Source organism: Trichosurus vulpecula, chromosome 1, assembly GCF_011100635.1.
Source record: "Trichosurus vulpecula isolate mTriVul1 chromosome 1, mTriVul1.pri, whole genome shotgun sequence".
NCBI classification, from domain to species: Eukaryota; Metazoa; Chordata; class Mammalia; order Diprotodontia; family Phalangeridae; genus Trichosurus; species Trichosurus vulpecula.
The window spans coordinates 197,432,257-197,456,417 of record NC_050573.1 but is presented as its reverse complement, the minus strand read 5'-3'; the positions used below and the strand labels follow the sequence as shown (position 1 = coordinate 197,456,417).

General features: G+C 38.3%; 1 protein-coding gene across 4 annotated transcripts in view; it reads left to right on the top strand.

Annotated features, from left to right (window-relative positions):
- NFATC1 (nuclear factor of activated T cells 1) overlaps positions 1-24,161 on the top strand; it is a 209,118-nt gene that overhangs the window by 132,103 nt on the left and 52,854 nt on the right. For 3 of the 4 annotated variants that reach the window (XM_036762437.1, XM_036762425.1, XM_036762433.1), the window contains exons 7-8: positions 2,056-2,111; positions 7,919-8,051. In XM_036762437.1, coding sequence (XP_036618332.1) covers positions 2,056-2,111; positions 7,919-8,051 — 189 coding nt within the window. Of the gene's footprint in view, positions 1-2,055; positions 2,112-7,918; positions 8,052-19,271; positions 19,582-24,161 lie in introns of those variants that run through there. The other variant, XM_036762448.1, reaches the window with a different exon arrangement.

The window sequence follows — 24,161 nt, the reverse complement described above, 5'->3', positions numbered from 1 at the left end:
GTCATAATAAAATTTCAAAAGCTTTTAGGTTAGTGCCAAAAACAAGTAATAGAGGATTAGTTATGTAAAGAATAACTTAGATTTCTTAAAAAAAAAGTAGGAGAGGAGGGGAAAGTCAGCTTTTCAGAGCTCCAAGACAGCATCCTAGATCAAGTCCTAGACCATATAGTCTCTCTCTAAGATAGAAACTAGGAATTAAGCGCAAGTCAATACGAAGTTCTAGCCATCCTTTCTCAAAGTCAGGAAAGCATTCCTGACCACCATCAGGACATATGGCTACAGTAAATACTCCCTTGGCCAAAGTTCTTGAGCAGGCCCGAACATTGGAAGTTCTGCAGAGCTGTCAAAATTCTGATGTCTTCAAGAGCAAATAAGTTTATTTTTAGTTTCACAGTATTTTTTCCTGTAGGAAATTTGGGTCCTGGACCCAAGAGACAGTGGTCTATTTTTTTTATTCATTGATTTAGTGGAGTCATCTGGTGAATGAATTGAGCACTGTGATTTGGTAGCCCTGGGGAGTTTGCATAATTCTGACATGTTTGAAACATGATGTTGGAGGGTTCTGGACATTGGTATGACTAATATATTTTCCCCAATCAATAACTTTTGAAGGTATTTCTCTGATTTTGCTTTGCTTTGTAGCTTGAAAAGGGTATATCTTTTCTCCTTTTAAAATAAAACACAAAGAGAAATGTGGGCTACATATACACATGCCAGCATTTCAGCAATTCACGATTTCATCTATGTGGATATTCACTTCTTCCACCAGTGTAGATTTCAATCTCTCTATATGTTAGTAGATGCTTTAATAAGTTGTAATTACTTTAAATTTTTTTTAGGATATTACTTCATTTTAGGTAAAGATAAAAGACTGAAGGGATAGGAGGTGGAGGTAAATTTCCTTGTAAGTAATGGATACCACCATTTTACTTGTCACTTTAAGAATAATGATTTAATGCCATTCTCATAACAGCCTACCTTCCAGAGAGATGCTTCTGTATACATAGACTATTGTTTGCAGGCATTCAGAATACATTAGACACTCCTAAAAGTGACACCTCTGTGCTGGGCATGGTAGGCCATAAAGAACAAAAAGTTCATTCATAAGTACTTTGAACCATTTTTTTTCCTTAAAGAAAATCTACCACACACAAAACCTGGGTTGAGGTTTAAATGAATTTGTATTTGCATTTGTCTGTCCAAATATGGCAATAAATATACAGAAAAATACCATTTGTCATTTCACCATTTGTTACACTGGCATCTCTGGTAAGACAGCAGAGCTCATAACTCCCCAAATGTTCTCTTCCTGATGCTGGACAGAGACACAGTTACCTTTGGGGCCAGCCTGCATTTTCCCCATGTTTCTCATTTCTCTTTGGATTGATACAGATTCAGAAATTCTGTCATTGCCCAGTTTCAGTTGTGGTGGGTTAGAGGCATATTAACAAAATCTAAGTTGAAATAACTTCAATCCAAAGTTCACTAGTTGTGTGGCCAGTAACATGTTCATTGTTATGAGAAAATCCAGTCTGTGGGGACTACAGGCTCTGGCATAATGAACATACCTAGGTTAAGTTGAGAACTGATGTCTTGGAACCTATATTTTCTCTTTAAGCCTCATGTCCATTCAATGTCAGGGCAGCTGCAAGCTACCCACTTCGTTGAAATTCATAACATCTTAGATAACTATCATGGAACATCATATATTATAGTTATCTGAGTCAGACTGTAAACTTCATGCAGGCAGGAACCATGCCTTATCTAAATTGTGTATTCTCCTGTATCCATCATAGTGCTTTCTATACAGTAGATGCTTACTTAATATTTGTTGTTTCATCTAGAAAAAAGTCATCCAGGAATCAGGAAAAATTTTGGTGTCTCAAGACAGTTATTTTTTCCTACCACTGAGTCCTAATGTTGCCTGCATAATGATAACATGAGCTGTCATTTATATGGGTCTAAGGGTGAGGGGAGAGAATGGCGGAGGACAGAATAGAGGTCAAAAGAAATATATGCAAAAAGAATAGATTTATTTCTGTCTTTTCCTTTTAGATGGTCACCATGTGTGGGAAATGGAAGCAAAAACTGACAAAGAAATGTGCAAGCCAGTAAGTATTCCTTAAATACGCTGCCATTTAAAAAAGACACATGCTCTCATATGGTTCTATAGCATCCAGCTAGAACAGAATTAGAGTTTCCTTAACTTTGGCACATAGTTTCTTTAGTAAAATAGAACAACTAATAAAAATAATAGATAGGGCAAGAACAAGTCGTAAAAATGATTGTAAAACACTCTGTGAAACAAGTGCTAAAATGAAGCTAAATAGCGTGACGAATAATGATGGTAACAGCAGTCGCATGGACCAGGAGACATGAGTCTGTCCTCCTGAAAATACTTTGTAAAATGGTTTGAGCACAAAATTGATATCGCTAGAAAACATATGGGGCAGCTAGGTGGCACAGTGGATACAGTAGAGTACCTGTAGTCAGGAAGTCTTATTTTCCTGAATCCAAATCTGGCCTGAGACACTTATTAGCTATGTGACCCTGGGCAAGTCACTTAACCCTGTTTACCTCAGTTTTCTCATCTGTAAAATGAGCTGGAGAGGGAAATAGCAAACTACTTCAGTATCTTTGCCAAGAAAACCTCAAGTGGGGTCACAAAGAGTCAGACATGACTGAACAATAGAAAACATATATATTTTAAAAATCTCAACACCTGAAGCTCTTGAATGCTTCCCATCCTTTGTACATGGACATATGTATACTTTTCTGCTTTCTCTATCAGCTACTTCAATGTCACCCAAAAAGAATAAGAAATGGGGGATTCCCCAATATGAATACTGCTGCTCTCCCCAAGTCCCCTGAGAAAAAATACTTGTTCTGAGACTTTCAAAATTGACCTGCTCTTCAGTGGGGCATATCCTTTGTCCCATCGACAAGTAGGTTCTTAGACAAATATTTCAGTAATTCCTTTGAGCAATGACTTATTATTAACCACCTACTACAGAGCACAGTTACTTTTGTTTCAGATGTAAAATAGACACCACCTCTGACAAATTTACTTATTGGATTTGCCTATTAACATGTGATTTTTTTTCTTTTTGATACATGCAGTTAAAAGGGAGGGATAAGTTTGCGACATATTTTATAGCTATTATTATTATTATTATTATTATGTTTTTCCTCCAGCTTTACAAATAACCATTTACCTGCATAATTGTATGTTGGTTTTATTTTGTATCCCTCAGTGCTAGGCGCTTAGTAGGAACTTAATAAATACTTGATTGATTGGTCACCTCTGGTGATTAATGATTTATTTTGGGTGATCAGTAATGTATGTTGGCTTTTTTCTGTTCCTCCACTGGAAAGACCAAGTTGATTTAAAGTGTATGTGGTTGATAAGTTTTTTGTCCACTAATTAGCAATGCTGATTTACTCTTTCACTTTCAATTCTCATTCCTCATATCAGAATTAGTACATAGCAGTCTTGCAACTTAGCCTCCTTACTGGTATTGCCTCTCCCCAAGACTAACAGAGATTTTCCCAGAAATACACAAGCTGCTAGAAAGTAACGAAGCACACTGGGCAGTGTTTCGTTGCTATTTGCCTTTTTTGCATAATTGCCTCGAACTTTGCTTCACTTTATCTGAGCATTTTTCAATGCTTCCCTAGGCTCAAAATGCCACTTTACCTTCATAGCTATACTGACAATAGGGCTGGATTTGGAGGCAGAGTATAGAAGTTCAAATCCCAGTTCTGCTATCTGTTGTCGTTGTCAACCCTGGACAAATCCTTAAGTTTTCTGAGCTTCAGCTTCTTCATGTACAAAATGCGCAGGGGCTGGCCCAGATGACCTTTATGGTCTTTTCTGGCTCTAATGTGATCTTATACGTACTGGGACCGATCCCTGACTTTATTCACACAAGTGATATAAGCTTACTTTCCCCCTTCCTTTCATATATCATACATCTCTTTGTTAGCCTTCTTATATAATTACAGCAATGGCCCGTTTATTCTTTATAATTATGGACAAGCCACCATGAGAGTAAACGTAGAACTAATATTTATCTCATCCACTATTGTGAATCATTCGTATTGAGCTCTATCTGGCCTTGGTCTGAGTGGGGTAGATGATTATCTCCTGGGTTTCCTTGGGGAGCTTTTGGGGATGACGTTGTTTAGTTTTTTTTTCAGTTAAATCTGACTCTTCGTGACCCAATTTGGGGTTTTCTTGGCAAAGATACTAGAATGGCTTACCATTTCCTCTCCAATTCATTTTACAAATGAGGAAACTAAGGCAAACAGGGTTAAGTGATCTGCCCAAGGTCACACAGCTAGTAAGTTCCTGAGGCCAGATTTGAATTCAGGAAGATGAGTCTTCCTGACTCCAGGCCTGGTACTCTATCAGCTGTGCCACCTACCTGTCATTAGGGAATCTCAAAGGGTAGATGCCTCAGTGAAGGAATAGTGACATCCATCCAAGGGGTCAGTAACTACTGCAAGGCCAGTGGTCATTTGCTGGCCATGCACATACCAAGGGAATTTGTCAGTAAGTCGAGAAAGCCATAAGGATAGAGAACCAGACTCTTTTGTGTAGCTCACTAGCTCTCTGTGCACATGTGGTTGAACTGTGGAAGACAGTGGGAGTTGGCCATCTTCTCTTCCATTGGGAGCTACTGTTTACTACACTTCACTTGCTTATGGGCACTTCCTTGTGAATTTCATGCATGATGTTCCTTCAGCTGGGATGCAGAAAGATCAAACACTCTATGTATGTGTCTCCAGATTACTTCCCCTCTCTTCCACAAAGTCATTGTCTACCATCTCTGCTTCTTCTCTGCTCATCATAAATGTTTGCCTTTTGATACAGGCAGGTTAGATAAATCATTTTGTGCTGTAAATCATCATAACTTCCTTCTCCCAATTTAAGTAGTCTGTACATAATGATTTTCACATAGAAGTTTTTCTTTTTTTAAAGCCAAGGTGGATGTGTATCTCTACTGTTTCTGAAGATCCTTTCTCTGTCTTTTCTAGGAATGCAAATTTTTTCTTTTTTTAATCCTAACTTCAGTTTCCCTCTCCTATGTTCAGAAATGAATGTATAATGGATATAATGGATAATGGTAAACTAGTAATTATGTAGAACTTCAAGGTTTGCACAGTACTTTATATATGTTAACTCATTTAATTCTCACAGCAACCATGGGAGGTAGGTGCTATTGTTATCCCCACTTTACAGATGAAGAAACTAAGGTAGAGAGTTTGCTTGGTGATTTACTCAGGATTACATGGCTAGTAAGTCTTTGAATAAAGATTTAATGTCAGGTCTTCCTCGCTGCAGGCGCAGATTTTATCCATTGCTCCACCCAAATATCAGCTAAGAGTATGAGACTTGGAGTCAGGAAGACTGGAATGGTAGAAATTCCACCTCTGACTCTCACTAGCAGTGAGTAAAGTCACTCAATCTCTTTTCCTCATTGGTGAGAAAGTCTGAAAGTAGTAGGAACTTATAGCCAGTAGGTATGGTTTTAACTTGTACCATGTGCTATAGTGTAGTAGAAAGAGCACAATATCAGAAGCATATTGACTCAGGTTCAAATTCCCGTGCTGCCGTTTACTACATGAACTTGGAGAAGTTGCTTTGGACCTTTGATTCCTCATTTGCAAAGAAAGGAAGTCTGTTCAGCTCTGACATCCTGTGATACTTATATGTTCCTTAAAGTGTACACCCTCTGTTCCATTTGACCGATGCCTCCCATCTTATCTTTGATAAAAGGAGCAAAATATTCAAGGCGTGTATCTATTAGGAACTCCCATAAGCCCAAACAATTTAGGAAAAGAAGTGAGTAGAAGTGTTTTTCTCAAACCTTCCCCTCCCCTTTCTTATTAAAAATTAATCATATGACATGACATCAAAGATGCTTTGTAGAGGGCAGCTGAGTGGCACAGACAATGGAATGCTTGATTTAAAATCAGGAAGACATGAGTTCAGATCCTAATACAGATATTACCTTTGTGGTCTTGGGTTAATCACCTAACCCCTTTTCAACCACTTGCAAAATGGGGTTAATAATAGTACCTACCTCCTAGAATTGTAGCGAAGATCAAATAAGATAGCACATGGAATACATTTTTCAAATGTTAAAGCAATATATAAATGCTAGCTATTATTAGTATTATAGATAATCATTTATCTCACAGAAACCAAAAAGTACAGTGGAAAGAACACTGAACTTGGGGTCCAGAATACTTGAGTTCACATGGTGACTCTGCCACTGAGATTCACACAGAAATTACATGTCTTAAGAGGGGCAGAACTGGGATTAGAAAGAACCCTGATCTAATGCCCAGGCCATTAGTTTTTCTACTACACCACATCACCAGGTAATGCCATGACTTTGCCATGGTATCTGTAAAAAGATGTAGTAGATTTGTCTAAAAAGGTAGCCCTATTTGTAATCAGCCACCCTCCACATAATAGTTCAGGAACCTATCTCTGTAATCTCTGAACCTCATTTGGCTCAGTGGGGTGAATAATATATATTACAGGTTTTTAAAAAATGACTAAGTCCATAGTTTGATGATGGTTACCTCATTCATCTTGACATAGATTTATTTATCATGACTTTAAGTATAGGAGAGACTCTTAATATGAATTTAGTCATCCCCATTACGAACCTTCCCAGGCAAACCCAGATAAAAGAGTTTTGGATGTGTTGGACTATTTTTCTTATTGACCAACACTAACTTGAATATTAGAGATGGATAGTCTGGTAACCACAAGCTCTACTTCAGAAACAAAGGCCCCAGGAGACAATTCCCTTGGATTTTTCTTTGTCTGTCCTGTGGAAAAGTACTTTACAATGCTACTGCCCAATATTTTCCACAAGTAAAATACCACTATTGATTGTGCGGCTTTTGGTCTTTTTGTTCACATTGGTCTAAGGACTGTAGGTCTAGAATAAGTGAGATCATTCTGGGTCCTCATAAGGCACATGACTGGCTAAGTCATGGGCAGAGAACCTTCGTGGGTGTCAGAGAGATATTCCCAAGGTCATGGGGTTTTTATTTGGTTATTGTTGTTTTGTTTGCCTTTTTTTAATCCTCAGTGCTGTTACATAATAAATGTTTGTTCACTTGATTTGTCCAGAAATTGGAGCATGGAGTTAATACCAATTTTCTGTATGGTGTTTTATCTCCAGCAAATTGTTAATTCCAGCTTAATTTCCCCAGTATATTCTTGATCTTTTGCCTTCTCACCATTCACCCTAAGGTGACCCCCTCACCCATTACTCAGACAGTAATACAAACTAAATTTCAATTAGCCAAGCAAAACATAGTTAGATGAATAAATATTCTGATATTGGAAAGGAGGAGATGATAAGAAGAAGAAATGAGGGATAGATTATCCACCATTTGCTAATTAGTGGTACATATAATGAGAAAATATTTGTAAAGCCTTGGCACCATGCCTGGCACAGAGATGCTGCTTAATAAATGCTCATTCCCTGAGTCCCCTTTCCCCCCAAATTGGTGTAGACTTTTGATTACAGTGTGAGGAATTCTCTGGTGTGGAAACTTACTCCACCCATGCAGGTGGAATTTCAACTCCTTTGAAATGTGTTGTCTTAGAAAGTTGCTTGGGGACACTGAGACATTAGTGAACTTGCCCACAATCACACAGCCAGCATAAGTTAAAGGCAAGACTTGAATCCATATCTTCCTGACTCTGTCGTTCTAACTTGCTTCCTCTCTACTTCCCTTCCTCAACATGGGTAATTAGGTTGATTTTATTCTTTTAAAGATCTACACAGGAATTTGGAAGGGTCACGTGTAGACATATTCTAATTATTATTATTATTTTTGTCAGATGCTGATTGGTGTCTTTCCTTGTGTATCATTCTCATTTCAGAATTCACTGGTGGTTGAGATACCACCTTTTCGCAATCAAAGAATTACCAGTCCTGTTCAGGTTAATTTCTACGTCTGCAATGGAAAGAGAAAGAGGAGCCAGTACCAGCATTTCACCTACCTTCCTGCGAATGGTAACAATATATTTCTAACATTAAGCACGGGAAATGAAAGATTTGGATGTTTTTTCTAAAAGATGTAGAAAAAAATGGAACACTTCATGAAGTTGGTGCAATACAATGTAACCTGTGCTGCACTGGGGAGTAAAAAACTATGTTTCAGCCTGCTTAGCAAGACCGTCTCCTCAATTTCTTCTGAAATGCAGAGGAAAATGTATTTTCCCTTTTAAAAAAATTGTTGGGTGTTACCTGGAGGGAAGATTGCTGATCTCTCTCTCTCCACTGGTGGCCTACAAATACACAGCAGCCACCCCCACTCATCTCCCTGCTCAGCACGAACTTTCTGTGCCCTTCACCAGTAGTAATGCTGCTGTGCTTATGAAATTGTATAGATGTTTAAGGTAGAAAAGAAAATACTTATAATTCCTTTGTAGATGCCTTTAGAAATAAACACTTGCTATAATGTCTTAAGGCCAACACCTTATTTGGTCACTTTACTTCAATGGTGATTTTATGTTCATGCTAATATTCCATCTCAAACCCAGTCATTGGGTATTTAATGTCACTGTAATGGGCAGATTTTCAGATGGGAGAACTTTTTGTGTAATCAAAACATGCCCTTTCATTGTTGATTGCCTGTTTTAAAAGACTGTAGAGAGCCCTTCTGGACTCCCATAATAGCAATTAACCTTATGAACTTTTCAGGGTATGTATTTGAAGAAAATACCAATTTCTTTGACTCTTAATGACCCAGGAAGTGGCAAAGAAAGGGAAATCACAAAAAAATGTATATTCCCAAACCTGTACCTATTTGTGACCACTTGTACCAAGGCCCCCGTCAGCAGGAATGAATCATGTTGATTGTGGTAAGCCTGGCATCCATCCAGTAGGGTCAAAATTTCTACTTTTCCACTTAATTGAATGAGTTAAGATCCTGTATTTCACAAGCGCAATTTATACTTGTATAGCCCCAATTATTTTAAAATCTCAACTTTTTGTATCTTTATGTTCTGAAAAACTTGATTGTTATCATTTAAAAAAGAAAGGCACCCTAAAACTCATTGTAAAAGCAGTCAAATCTCTTAGGGGAATCTCAAGAATACTGCAATGGCATCTTTGTGCTTTGAATGTTAAATGGTACTTAAAGTGTTCTAGCTAAGAAGAAAACCCTAACATCTCTGTGTTGATTGAACCGTTAGGGCTAAGTGTTATATCAGACAAACATCAGTGAAATCTTCTATGATTAGATTGATGGGCTTTTGCTGCAGAAATATCACCAAGACAGTGTTTTGAAAATGGAAGAAAGGATGCACATGACTGTCAGCATGTTGACATTTAAAAGATTTCCATGGTTTAATTTGTTCCCATGTATTATAGTCCCTTTAGGATTTATGAGTTCGCTCATAATTTACGAATGAGTTAGACATTCTTGGAGTAAGGTACAGCATATCTATGTAAATGAAAGTGCTCTGTTTTTCAACAGCTTCAGTGGATTTGTCCTTATCAAACATCAAGTGTGTTAGACACAAAATGAAACATTGAAAAGTAAAACTGAGGTCTCACAAGAAGGGATTACATTTGGAAAATGGAACTAGAATGGAAACCATTTTTATTTTTATTATCCCGTGTTGGGAGTACGTTGCTCTGGCCTTAAGTTACACTAGGATGTCATGAGGTTTTCAGACTTTAGACTTCTGTTCAGTGGATGTAGTGCAGAAACAATGGAGTGACTTCCTTAACCTTTTTTTGTGTGTGGTGGAGTGACCAAAGAGTTATATTGTTATACCTGATGAAATTAGAAGCTTTGGAGCACTTGATTTCAGAACCCCAGCCACCATCATACCATTCTCAGTGGAACTGGGCTCTGAATTGAGAATTCTGATCTCAAGAGACACCCACATGTGGGGTAGAGTCTTTCAAATTGGGTCAGCTTAGGCTATAATGTTAATTATGAAACAATTATTATCCTGCTTGTAGGGTATACTTTTTTTTTTAACAAAATTGTCTATAACAATGCCAACATTTCCCTTTCCATTTTTTTTTGCTAGGTTTGCCTACCTCAGTTTATTTATATGTGCTTCACATCTAACCAGAAACTTAAATATTTGTCAATGACAAAAGCTGAAACATAGCTTGCTAATTTTTAATGTGTTTGTTAAGTTCGCTTGATGAGTTAGGTTTGGTAAACAAATCCTAACATCATAAAATGTGGAGTTAAAATGTATTTAAAGTATAATCCCTTAATGCTCTAGTGATTAAGTGGTTTATATAGAGAAGCATGTAAAATTTAGATAATCTGAGTAGATTAGAATCCTCTGAGGTTTTCCTTTAAAGTAGGTATAACTAGGAATTCTGTTATTGCCTTCCTTCCTTCTTTCTTCTTTCCCTTCTTTCTTTCCTTCTCTTCTTCCTTCCTTCCTTCTTTCCTTGTTTGGCAGTATTACTAGACTGAAACAGTAACACTAGACCAAGAACTAGGTCAAGACAGTAAGTTGGTTAGCAGTAGGTCCATTCCCTGTTTGTTATGTCCCAACCCTCACCTATCCTCTGTTTAATAAAGAATATTGAAAAGAGAGAGGTTCCTTCAAAGAACACTATTTCTTAAAGGCGACTCATTCAATGTCATGACCAATCTGTCACTGATGTTGAGAGCTGTTTAATGCTAAAACCTTTACACTACCCAGGTGGGGACTTTCACTGCCCTTGGCTAAATGCAACCTTCTTAGAGTTTCACAACATCGTGGAATGAAAGTGTGGAAAGTGTTTTGTTTGCTTATGAAAATGGTGAGTAGGGCCCACATCTCTGTCATCAGCCTCCTCCACTTCCTGTCTTAGCTCTAAAATTATCTTCTAACTGCTTGGCAGCAGATAAACACAATCAGCAATTTGCCCACGATGACATTTAGCTGCCACACCTCATTTTCATCCCCCATGTCTTGTGCTGGCAGCTCACTTTCTACATTAAAATGTTACATCGGTCAGATTGAAGGAAAACAACCAAACAGAGATTCCAAATCCTACTGGACTTCTGGCATGGCTTTTGGCTTTGGCTGGTGGATCTTTGGGTGGACTGGCTTTTAAAGCCACATGGATTCTTCCGCTGGAGGCTGGTAAAATATTTAACTTGGGCATTCTTGCCTATTGAATGTACATTGAAGGGGTATGTGCATTTCTGATTGAAAGTTTTTTGCATTCAGCTTCCCAGGGAACAACAATCATAGCACACGATAGAATAAAAATCAGGTATTGTGACAGAAGATTTTTGCACGCAGAGAGTATGTGTACTATTTGAGAGAGTTTTTTGAAACTTTTCATCTGTCATTGTTTTGCTTAAGAATACTAAAATACAACCCCCAAAAGGAAATATTCCTTGCCACTTAGTCATAATTAGATGGAGTAAGAGAAGCACTGATAGACGTCATAAAACAAAGATTCTGCCACAAACATTAACAGTTCTGAGAAATTATTTTAATGCTTTTGAAATTTGGAATTACAAATATAAAAGAGTTTTAATCTGTGGTGAGGTCTCAGAGGAGCCAAAGGTTTGAGTTTGGGTTTGGATGAGTATCTAGACCAGCTTTTGAGCTGGAAATCTTGTGAGATCATTCTTGGGACCTATCCACATCTACATTGTTCTTTTGAATACTGAGTAATTAATAAACTCAAAGGTTCATGATCCACAGCTTCAACAACAAGGATTTGGAGAATCATATCAGACTGTCTTTGTCAGGCATTTATGAGTAGGAAAGCAAGCCCTTGAATGGACAAGCCATATCCAAAAGTGTTCTCTTAACTAATCTGTAATAATGGAGTATGATAAAAGCCTAAAAGGCTTTAGGAGCTCCAAAAAAAGGATGTAAAGGCAGAATGAATACCATTCATCCTGAAAGGAGGAAAGAAGGTAGCTTCACTATCTTGCTTGGTCAGTGACAAGTTCATGACAACATAAGAAAGGAACTTGCTCATTCTGCTATTTCCCTTTTGGCAAAAATGAGCATCGATTGTCAGTATGGTTAAACCAACAAGTGACAAAATTTATCTGAAATGAGACAATTTCAAGGGATGGAATTCTTGGTCTTTCTCTGATGGTGAATTTGGGCACCCCATTAAAAATGCTATCAGGAAAGGTACCATTTGTCAGGAAGCAAGAAATGGTACTGGTGCTCTCATACTTGTCCCACGTGTGTGTCCCAAATGTGCTGTGAGAGAAACGGAAACCTTTCCCTACATAAAAGGGACCCCTCTTGCTCAGATTATGTAGGTAGAAGGATATAATGGAAAGAAGAGCAGATTTGGACTCCTAGAGGACCTGAGTTTGAGTAACTTTATTGCTTTTTATCTGTGTGAGGGCAAATCATTTCACTTTTTGGGCCTGTTTCCTCATCTGTAAAATGGAGATGCTGGAGTACATGGTTTGTAAGAACCTCTCTGATTTTTAATCCTCTGATTTTTAAAGGTCTTAGGGGCTCCATAACTGATAACTACATAAATGAAAAAGCCAATATCTCCAAGATAACATCTCTGCCTTCCCCACTTCACTTAGAATATAAGTTCTTCACGATCAGGGAATATTTCACATTTCCCCTACATTCCCCAGCTTCCTTAGAACCTGGTATGTGGTAGGTGCCTAATAAGTGCTTGTTGAACGGATGAATAAATGAATAGCAGACTTGCACATTCTAGTTTGTAAATAATTAAGATATAAGGATTGCATTATTCCCTAGTCTTCTGAAGTTTTCACACCTGGTTCCTTAGGACTTATATTCAATCAGGTCCTTTTGAAGAGTTCAGGCTTCTAATAGCTTGCAGACTCAAGAAATTCTCCTTTGGCTATGCTGCTCAGTGTACCAATCAGTGACACAGCTTCTAGTATAAACTAGCAACCATTAATGCAGATGTTCTGAAGTGATTTGTCAAGAAGAAACAGTCAAAAGAAATAATCGGGGTTTGTAGATGGAGTTATACAACAGTCAGCACACTGAACAAGTACAGCACATGGAGCTCCAAGCACATACTATTCTTCCTGCACCCTCTGACTCTTTTACAGCATCTTTGGGTTTCATCTTTTCCATTTTGCTTTTTGATAGTTGCTTTTCCCCACAAAAAAGTCTTTTTCATGGACATCTTAATCCCAAGATAGTTAGAACTATCCAAGCTCTCTAAAAGCATAATGCTGACTTTAAGTGTTTATTTACTTAGTTTTCATGTCAAAGAAGTAGAGGTAATTTGATTCAACTGGAAATGCTTTGGTGATGCTGCTTCTCTCACCTCTGGGTCTCAATCCCCACTTCTTTTAGACAGACACATGGCTGTGGAGTGCTGGAGATTATGCCCCCAGAGACTCTCCTGATGGATCCAACTTTCTTCTTTCCCTCTCCTACCTTCTTTTGCCCTGTTGTTCAGTCCTTAGGTAATTGAACATAATGAAGTATTCCCTTTTGGGCCAATGGCACCAGTACATGGAGAACTGGCTAACTCTGGGGAATGTTTCTTTTCCAGGTTGAAACATCTCTCCTTGAATTGGAATGGCTCACTTTTGTGCCATGTACTTTTATAACTGTTTTTTGGCGGCTCCATGGTTGCATCTTTGCCTTTGACATTTAGTACTGTAACTAAATAAGCCATGACTGTGCATGAGTCCTGTTTCCTATTAAAATGAAAAAAAGTATCAAAGCATTAGTTTGAATTGGGACATTATACTCCTTTGTTATAGACACAGGAACACAATGTCTTTTAGAACACTCCAAAGAAAAGATGCTTTCTTGTGCTCCATTTTAGTCGCTCCCCCCTCCCCCATTAATGTTGAGATGCTTTCCTTGATGCCTTTTTGTGTCTATAGAGAGAGTCCAATCTTTCTAGTAAGCCACCAATATATAGTAAAGGATTAACCTCATTTAAAACAATTCAGACTGACAGACTTACAGTATATTCATTTGCTTAAAGGATCTCAATGAGTATTATTGTATACTTCAGATCCACATAGACTAGATCTTGGGTCCAAGAGGTTAACTGACATGCTCAAAATCCACTAGACAGGGACATAGCTGGGGGCTGTTTATTTTGGTAGCCGCAATCTTCCTGATATATATCTCTAAAAGTAAATTCAAGGTGCTCATTTTATCTTTCCTGTTGTGGCCTAAACTTTGATCATATTTGATGGGAAGAAAATAGCCCGGTGTAGCATACTCAGAATATTTGACAGAATTGAATCTTTAGTCCAGCAAATGTCCAAAACAAATGTGTAGACCACAACTGCATCTGCCTTTTAATGGATATGTGGGCAATGGCATATGGAGGAGCAGTTTTCAGGAAGAACATGTAGAGACTTCACATTAAACATTTGGACTACTGAAAATAAAACTTTTAGACTTTGTCACTCTAGTACTAGAGATGATACTTTTGGCCAGCTCATGACACTGATCACAAACCAAACCAATTATACCTATCCACATGGATTCATTGTTAGGCCGGCCCAAGGGACTGTGCTGTCCATGTTTTTGAAATGACCATTTTGTGTCTTGCTTAATGTTCTTTTTGTTATAGACCATTGGACATTCTAGCTATAAAGTGATGGATTCTGCTTTCCATCTCTAATTTTTAAAGTATTAGATCTGAACTTATGGGTAGTTAAATTCATGTATTTATCACATCTTGGAGATATATTGACTCTTTCATACCTGTAGGATATCATTTAGTGTTTAGGAAGAAATAATTTATTTAATAAATCCAAGTATTCTCCTAGAGCAGGATAGAACCATTGTTAAACTCCCTAAAGGTTGTTATGGATTGTTTTTTCAATTTTAGTGGATGGATAAAGAAATGAATATGGAGGCATAATCTTCGAGATAGCTGAGAATAATGTACAAAAAAGGAGTAGGCATAAGATGACTACAGTTACTAGTCACAATTAGAAGAGAATCTCAAAATTACAGATGTGAACATTTTCAAACTGTCCTTTTTATAACAATAAGCTAATATTCCCCCACCCCCACCATTTCCTTAATTCTTCATAGACTTCTATCTTTCAGAATTTTCTGCAAACTATTTAGTCTTAGATTTTGGGTTTCCTTGGTTCACTTTGTTTCAAAGGTCTGTGGTTTCTGCTTGGTCTATGTATGCCGAATTTGCTGTCAAGTGGTTTGGTTGATATGAATCCTGATTGGATGCTGGGAAAGTTTCTGGGTCTTTGAGAAGAGTTCAGTTTAACAAAAGGGTATAGAGACATCTATATGACATCAGGAAAAGTCAATAAAGAAGGCATTCAAGTGCTTTCAAAATCCCATATGCCTCATTTAACACCGACTTCTAATATATACAGAAAGGATTTGTATGCAGAGCTGGCTATTCTATAGGAAGTAAAAATGGAGAGGCAAACTACTTATTGAAAGATGAGAGTCCTATGCTTGTGAAAGAATATAAAAATGAGATCCTAGTTTGGGGAATGATGAGCAACAATGAGTCTGTTTCCCTGCAGAGGGAGTGGCATGTGGGTTACTGGGTGGTAAATAGAATGAGCAGAGAGGGGTATAATAGCAAGGAGACTGAGGGTAACCACAGACTATCCAGTGACCCCTTTATCAGACCTACTCACAGTACCACTGAGGGATCAGGGGTATTATTTTAAGCAATCATACTGGGCAAAAGCCATCAAAAACAAAAGGAAGTGTGAGTCAAGAGTAGCTGAACACCCAAGATGCCTATTCATTAAATATGTGAGTGTATGTGCACATGCAGTGCAAGGCAGGTCACTTTTGAACAAATTGACAAAGATTTATAGGCTTCCAAACAGAATAAACTGCTCTATCTCTGACCCTAATAACTGTGAGCATTTTAGAGGCGTTTCTTGTATAAATGCTTCTTTGAAAAAGTACATTCTCACCCCCTCCTCAAGTCACACTTCCCATATGCTGTAACTTACTGGAGACTGCCCTCATTGTGGCTTTTTGTGCCCTCTGACCAGAGTCTAACTAAATCTTACTCCTCACAGCTGCTTGGAAAGAAAGCACACCCTCCAGGGAAGGCTCTTCGAATCATACTCAGTACAAAGTGGAGGTTTGGCAATTATTTGGAGAAATCTGATCAGTGTATCTTTTGGCCTGCATTGTATGCCTTGACCGTCTCTAGCAATCAACCTAATTGGATAATTGTCAAATCTCCACTTAATTTTCTACTGAGAAGACCTCCCTAGTGAAACACTGAGTCATCCACACCTGTAGGATAGTGGGTTGTAACCCTCAGAGAGAGGCTGAATCAGCTATTAAACCGATAATAGACTTGACCTTGCATTTCAACATGCAGGCTATAGAAGTATCAGGAGAATTAATCACACTAACGTAGATTAGGAAATATACACATAGGGTTTTTTTTCCAAGGGATCATTCCTATAAATGATTTCATCAGTATAGGGAAATTTGAGTGTGGAACAGAACCTTTCCTACAAGTGATGATCTTAGACAATTGCCTGGGGTGCTGAGACATTAAATAAGTTGCCCAGAGTCACATAGGTTGTATATATCAAGACTGCGTTTGAACACAGATTCTCCTAACTGAGATCAACTTGCTATGCTCTACATCACCCTGCCTCTCACTGAGAGTGGGGAAAAAACCAAAAGCCAATCTCTCTAAGACACTAAAAGTGTCTGGCATGAGTACAGGTTTAATTACATTGAGTGCATAAAGATATGACTGAAGAAGAGAGAAAGTTTGGAATGAGAGCATTCTTGCCTTGCTCATCAGACGGTTCAGCTTAATAATCAGTCAACAATCATTTATTAAGCACCTAGACTATGCCAGGTGATCTGGCAGCCATCCCTTTTCTCTATACGATATAAAAATTGCTTGCCCCTGGAATTTATCTTTATGGTTAATTATAATATCTGCCTCAGGATTCAGTGCTATGCAGACAACAGAAGCTGATGCCTTCTCTGAACTCGGGTCTTGAATTCAGGAAAAAAATCGGGAGCAAAATCTCCTGCTCTACTGTAAAATACATCACAGAAAATCATTCATCTTGAAAAGTGAGAGGCTAATTAAAAAAACAACTCTGGTGGTTCTAAGAAGACAATCATTCAAAGTCATCTTACCAGTAGGGAGTGGTGAAAAGTGAAGTTTGGCTTTTTGAAATCCTTGAATTCGCTTAGCTGACTCTTAGCTGGGAATGATCAACTGGCCCCTAAACACAGCCTTACCCTCCCCGCTCACTCACCCTTAACCACCAACACCAACACTGAGATCAGCCTGAACCTATTATCTAGCATCTTTTGGATCTCTGAGGGCTCTTTACAGCACATTCATATAGCCAGAATAGATATACTTAATGACACAGTCAATGTTCCAGATTAGGAAGGTAGGTTAAAAGCAAAGAGATCTGGCCATTTTTTTTGTCGCAACTTTCATATTTAAGGGTGTTGTATCTTTCTAACTTTCATTTATAAAATGATCACCCCTTTCTCAATAAAATGGCTTGAATAATAACATGGTACTCAATGGATTCTTAATACTTCAACCTGGCTATTTAAATCTAAAGTATAACATGAATTCATTAGCCCATGAATGCATAGCAGATGCCCCTGTACTATTTTCCCCATCATTTAAAGGATCTATAATGAATCCCTGTCCTGTTTTCACTTTACTGCATTGAACAACCTAATAGCTTCACAACTGTTGAAAAGGAGACATCCAGCAACTGAATTACTTTGAAACTACTCTTCATTCAGATAATGGTATTGTTTCAGGTTATAGGCAAGATGTACACTCAGTGCTTCTGTATATTCAGATGCTAAGTCTATATCCAAGTATCAAGGCTCATAGAGAGCACAGATGTGAAGATGGAGGGAAAGATAATGAATTATCCATTTCCTGTAGGTGATTAGTAGGGGAGAAAAACTAGCTTTTCTGCTCCCAAGAGGAGCTTGCTTTCTTTCCTTGGCCCAAAGAAAAGATCATGGGAATTCAACACATAGGCCACTGAAGACCTAGAAATGAAGCCTTTATGGAGTCTATTTGCCTTGGAAACATTTGAACTCCAATATCTGCTTGAGGATAGTTTCAAGTGAGGTTATTTCAGTTATAATTTGTCTTAGTAAATTATATGACGTCTTCCGCTGCCTCATGGGCAGCCAAACTGTCCCCCATTTTTTGTGAGGGTTTGCATCTTTTAGTCCATGAGAATGAGCTTGTGGTTAAAGGATGGAGATGATAGAGTTAGGAGTTCTGGCTTCTGTTTCCAGCTTATATTTCTGGTCCTGACACTGAGTCACTGTTCAGCCTTTGGCTTCACCTCAAAATAACCCCTAATTTTCTCATCTATAGCATAGAAAGAAATGCTTTTTTGTCTATACACTTTGAGATTCTAGGATGGAAGGTGGTACATAGAAGCCAACTATTCATTGGATTTATCTTAGATATTATGGAAGACAGAGGGACTAAACATTTTCTCTAGGTAATGTTCGATCAATACATCACAGGAGACATAGTCTTATGAAAACCTTGTTTGAGTAAGGAAAAAAAACCACTGTTTTATAACTAGGGTCCCTTAACCCTAATTTATTCCCATTAACTAGATGGATTCTAATAACATTGGCTTTCAGGGATGGAGAGGCTATAGTAGCCACCTTCCTTCCTGTCTGTCAACAATATTAATTTGAACACCCAATATGTGGCAGGCATTTACCCAGGTGCCTTGTTTTCACTGTGTTCCCTAATCACTTGCTTTGGGTAGAATAAATTTGTGTTTATACTTCATCAGTTCTTTTCTTTTTTGTGAGACTAAAATTTGTCAGTCACTGAAAAACCAGTTCTTCCGGCTTATGGCCCTTTTCAAATCTCACTCAAGACTTAGCCATCTTTTCAGTGTAGATAAATTCACACATAGATGAGGCTTCTATGGCATCTGACCCTAGGAAAGAATCCTCTGCTATAGCACTGAAAGAAACTCTCTGAAAGCAATAGGATAGTGAGCTGATATGTACATGTGGGGATGCCAAGGAAAGGAACAAGGGAAGAGAGGAGGCAGGATTTTTAATAGCACAATTTCCACTGAAATGACATAGATTCATACATGTTAGAGAGTGAGACCTAGGGCTGACCTAAAATGAAAGGTTTTCATGTATTCATTTATTCTGAATCTTCCACCTCTGATTCTATGATATTCATTTCTCTTTTTATTGGTGTATATCTATGCACATCATTGTCTGTACTAGGCCAGATGGAGAAAAGAGTTCATATGTTTTCTAGGGCTGATGTTACTGCCACTGCTGGACAAGAAAAACATCTTAACTCCCTCTCTCCAAGGAATGGAGATCACCTCAGCTATATGACCACCCTTCCATCTTTAGAGGCAGGAATCCTGAAATGACCCTTCCCAATGGGAAGGGTAGTGTGAAGTGCTGTATTTTAAAAATAATTTTGGACATGCGCTATATCTTATTTCATTTGACAAAAAGAAGATTGGATCTTTGTGACAGTTTAAAAATTACTATAGATGATTTCTTTTGTTGTCAAGCCTGTACATTATTATTCAGATTGTTCTGTCCTCGCTAACAATGTATTTAATGTAAATTAAACCAGTTGTGATGAATATCAGTATTGCACTAACCAACAGTGCTGTCTTGTCCATGAAAAACATGCTTTGTAAACCTCCAGGAAACTGTGACAATTAGCATTCATCTGTCGCACTTTTGCTTTCCATAATAAATGTAGATTGTGAACTTACCACTTGGGTAATGTGGTATTTTTCTGTGTGCCATTGCCTAATATCACACTGAGTTACACTGTGTCATCTCATGTTACTTTCTTTCAAGTCATAGCCTAACATGATCTACTGTAAAAGGAGGTTATGGGACAGTGCATCATGTAAGTGTCGGCACTGAATTGAAAAATTCTTTCAGCCTGAGGACTCAAATCCCTGTGCTGGTACCTTCCTACATTTTTGCTAGGTAATGATCAGATTAAATGCCAGATGACCATATGAAGAAGCAGACCACTTTTATTCCTTTACTAATGTAAAACAGGAGGTATCTTCTTGTATGACTCTGGCTTACAGACAGGATGTTAGTATGCTTTGAAATACATACCAGAAAGGCAACTGAGACACATTCACAGTAGTACAGTATTCGTGCATTTAAGCTTTCTTGGCCCTAATGGGAATAAAGGGGGAGAGCTTGTCGTTAAAAATATGCCTTTAATTTTAAAATGGTAGTTTTCATGTTTTCCATTTTATCAGTATATGTTGATGAAACTATATATCTTAAGGGGCTAGAAAGGGGCTGGAAAGCTTCTCATCCTTGGTAATTTGCTTGCAAGTAGAGTGGATAGGTATTACAAGAACTATTTATATAATGACTTATTAATTTTTGTTAAATGCATGTGCTGTCCAACCCAGGTCCTAGGAAAGCCATTTTGCCTCAGTTTAGCCTTGGCCAAGATACATCCCCAGAGACAGTTTAGGGAATACAGAGTTTAAAGAATTGGAATTACTTTCAAGGTTGCTCTATGGTAGCTATACAGATAAATACTGAAATTCTTGGATACAATGGTCTGGGTATATGTAGGCTCATCTGGGCTCTTCCTACATATTCTTTAGGAAGTGGGCTGGGGAAGGAACATATATTTTACATAACCAGTCATCTTGTAATTTTTCATGAAGGACAAGTTGCCACCACCTAGGTGTATGATCTTGAATGAGCCATTTTATCTCTCTAGACCTCAGTTTTCTCATCTTTAAAGCAGGGGTGGGGGTGGGAAGGGTTGACTTAAATAATCTCTAAGGGTTCTTCCATTTCTTTTATTCTGAATCATATCACTAGATTATTCATTCATCCATTTCCTCCCATTATAGATATCTGGTACCTTTTCATTCCCAATTTGGAGGAACTATGGATTTGTAGGTTAAATGAGAAACTCAAAAGATATGTAAGAAGCTAAGACTCTAGAACAGGGATTCTTAACCTGGATTTCATGGACCCCCAAGGGGTCCATGAACTCAGATGGGAGGAAAATTAAAACTTCATTTTCAATAACTTCTAAATTAACTTTATCATTTCCTTCAATTATAATTAAAAAAATTATTCTGAGAATGAGTCCATAGGCTTCATTTAACTGCCAAATACAAACACAAACTAACTCTCTCTCTCTCTCTCTCTCTCTCTCTCTCTCTCTCTCTCTCTCTCACACACACACACACACACACACACACACACACACACACCCCACACACACAGAGTTAAAAACACCTGCTTTATAGGATAACAGAGGTAGTAAGATCTATTATTCCCTTGACCAGAAAGTAAAATCCTGGGCTGGTAAGAGGGATATGATGTAGTTTAAGTAGCATCATTAATCCAAAGCAAAAAGTAAATAATATCCATTCTATTTATCAATGCACACTCACAAAGAAGGGCATGCTACTAACACATTTCTGTGACTGTCAATCTTGTTTTTATTTATAAGGCTACATTAGAATGGACCCCAGACAGTTGTAGTTCTTTTAAACACATCCTATTAAAATCTGTTTAAAATTTTTGCTTTTGTCACTTTTCTCATCTAATAAACTTTCCCACTTTGTGAGTAGTAAGTGACCTCAAACAACTGGAGTCCCCAGAAAGGCAAACTGGTCCTCTTCTAAATAGATATATATGGTTGATTTCTTAAAGAGAGAAGACCAAAATGGTCTAATAGTAGTGGCTTCAGGACTGTAGCCCACATAGTTGGGGGAGGAAGGAAGAACATTTTTCCAGGCTAGGAGCAAATCTACATATTTGGTAAACATTGACTGAAATCAGTAAATAAGCCTGTTCAGACAACAACTAGTCTCTACATTAGAGAATGGCTATTTTGTTGTATTTTTTAGCTCAGCTAAGGGTTATGGTTTTGAACCTTGAAATAGCAAACAACTAGAATATTAAAGCACAAAAATCAGTAAGTGAACTCTTCTCCGAATTGTCCAAAATGAATGCAACAGCCCCAACTCTACATGCTCCTTCTTTCTTCTTTTCAAAGGTTTCCCCACATACAGTAAAAGGCATGTGATTTATGACAATCCTCTAAAGTTGGACATGTTTACTTTTTAACATGTTAAGAAAATCCTTTCATTTTGAACTCAGACATTTCTTTGACTGAATCTTTCACCCACATTCAGGTCTACACAGAGGGCCATTGTGTAAAGGCAAGTGAGTGGCATGACATCATTTTTGCTAAGTCTTTCCCAATAAGAATCTGAGGTAGCCCTGATTTACACAGGAGTTAATGCTGCTGCCACCACTTGGTTTTAAACAGATCATAAACAACAGACATCCTAATGGCGCACGTTTTTAGCAGACGGAGGGAGATGTCATCTCCATCCTCTGCTGGAAGGCTTGGTCAGTAAGGTCTATGATTTTGGATTCCTTAGACTTGCTGGAATCACTGCTTCTAATCCAAGCAGCATGTGCTCCCTCCACTATCCCTCTGTGGTAGATATATTAAGTACGTTGGCATTTGCTGTAGGGGTATATTTTGGACTGCACCTTTAATGTCCATGTGGAGCAGACAGGGCACTGTTTTTTTTAAAGGTGCCTGGGGAATACTTCCTATAAGACTAAGGGTAGGTCCTGATGTCTGGCCAGATTTCTAGGATCTGGCTGAAAACCTGGTGCAACTGAGAGCTCTGCTTATCCCGACTGGGTATTAGCGTGTTAGCTACCCTATAAACATTTAATTTAATCTTCCAGCCATATTAAAAAAATAAAAAAAAAATGAAAGATCATGAGCTCTGCAAGTTACCAAACTCATTTAGAACTTAACCTTTGCCGTATTGGACACTAGAGTGTTTTAATTCTGAAACTGGAAAGTTTACGGCACACACAAAGGTCGCTATTAGACATGTCTGGGGCCATTATTTCACCACTGTTCTCTCTCCATGAGGACTTCTGCCATTGTTAACAGTAACAAGCTCCACTGAGCAAACCCTGCCTCTCAGGTGTGAGGCTGAACTTGGTTTTCTGGCCTAATTCCAGGGCCTGCCATTTCTTGGATTTATAATATGCTTGAAGCACGTTAACTTGAGTCTAGTTAGGGGAGGCAGTTCATAAAACGGTATCTTCTCAGCAGAGCCATTTTAGATGAGGCTGCTTACTTGAGTTTGACACTCCTCCTTGGGATAAAAAATAGCCTTCTGCTTGCCGAAAGTGCGAGTGGAGTCCAAGCAGCTGGAGAGCTTCATGTTGTTAATCATAGCAGGCCAGGTTATGGCTAGAAGCTGTCTCTTTCAGCTGGCAGCCCCTTAAAAAAGGTGTTGGAGCCGACAGCTGACTTCAAATATTTGACTTTGTAATATAAAATAAGTTGGATTACAATACTGGTTTCTATTAAATGTGAGGACATTAATCTCGTTCTTGGCATCCCATACCCTATAGCCCTCTCTGCATATATATACTGGTTCTCTGGGTCAGGCACATGAGGCAGACAGTCCAACCAATCTGTATATAGGAAACATATGGGCCTGGGAAGAGAGTGACAGAGAAAATTGATCTATTGAAGGAAGGGCTGTGTTAGCGGCATGTCAGGCTATGTTGCCAGAGATGTAGATTTGGGAGCCAAGACCTTTTATCTGAGCTCAGGGCTTCCAAAGTTTAGAAATACGTCTGTCAGAAGGGTGTGTTATTACCGACAGGTAAAAGGTGTTTGAGTCCAGTAGGACTGTCTTCCTGCCTGCTTACTTCTGGTTGAGGCATTTTCAGACATAGTCACTGGCTTAATCTTTGGACCAGATGGTAAGATGCTATTGTCTCATTTACATGTCAGATAGCTGAAAGCTAACAAGAGAAAGGGAAAATGCCGGGTGGAGGTTCATGACCAGTATGGGCCTCAGAACATTGGCAAGAGTAGTACTGACCTGGGTCACCAGGGTTACCAAGGTCATGATATTAAGCCATCCAAATGATACAAATTCTAAACTCAAATATATGTGATTTTCACCGAAGCGATCTAAAAATCACAATTCCTTTCAAAATCTGACAGCAGCACACTAGCTGCCTAGTGTTTTAAGCTTCTCTATCCCTCCCTGATAATCATATAAAGTTGTGGTGAAATGTAGTCTGGGGAGCACATCAAAGACGAGGAATAGAATATGGTTAAATATAACCAGTA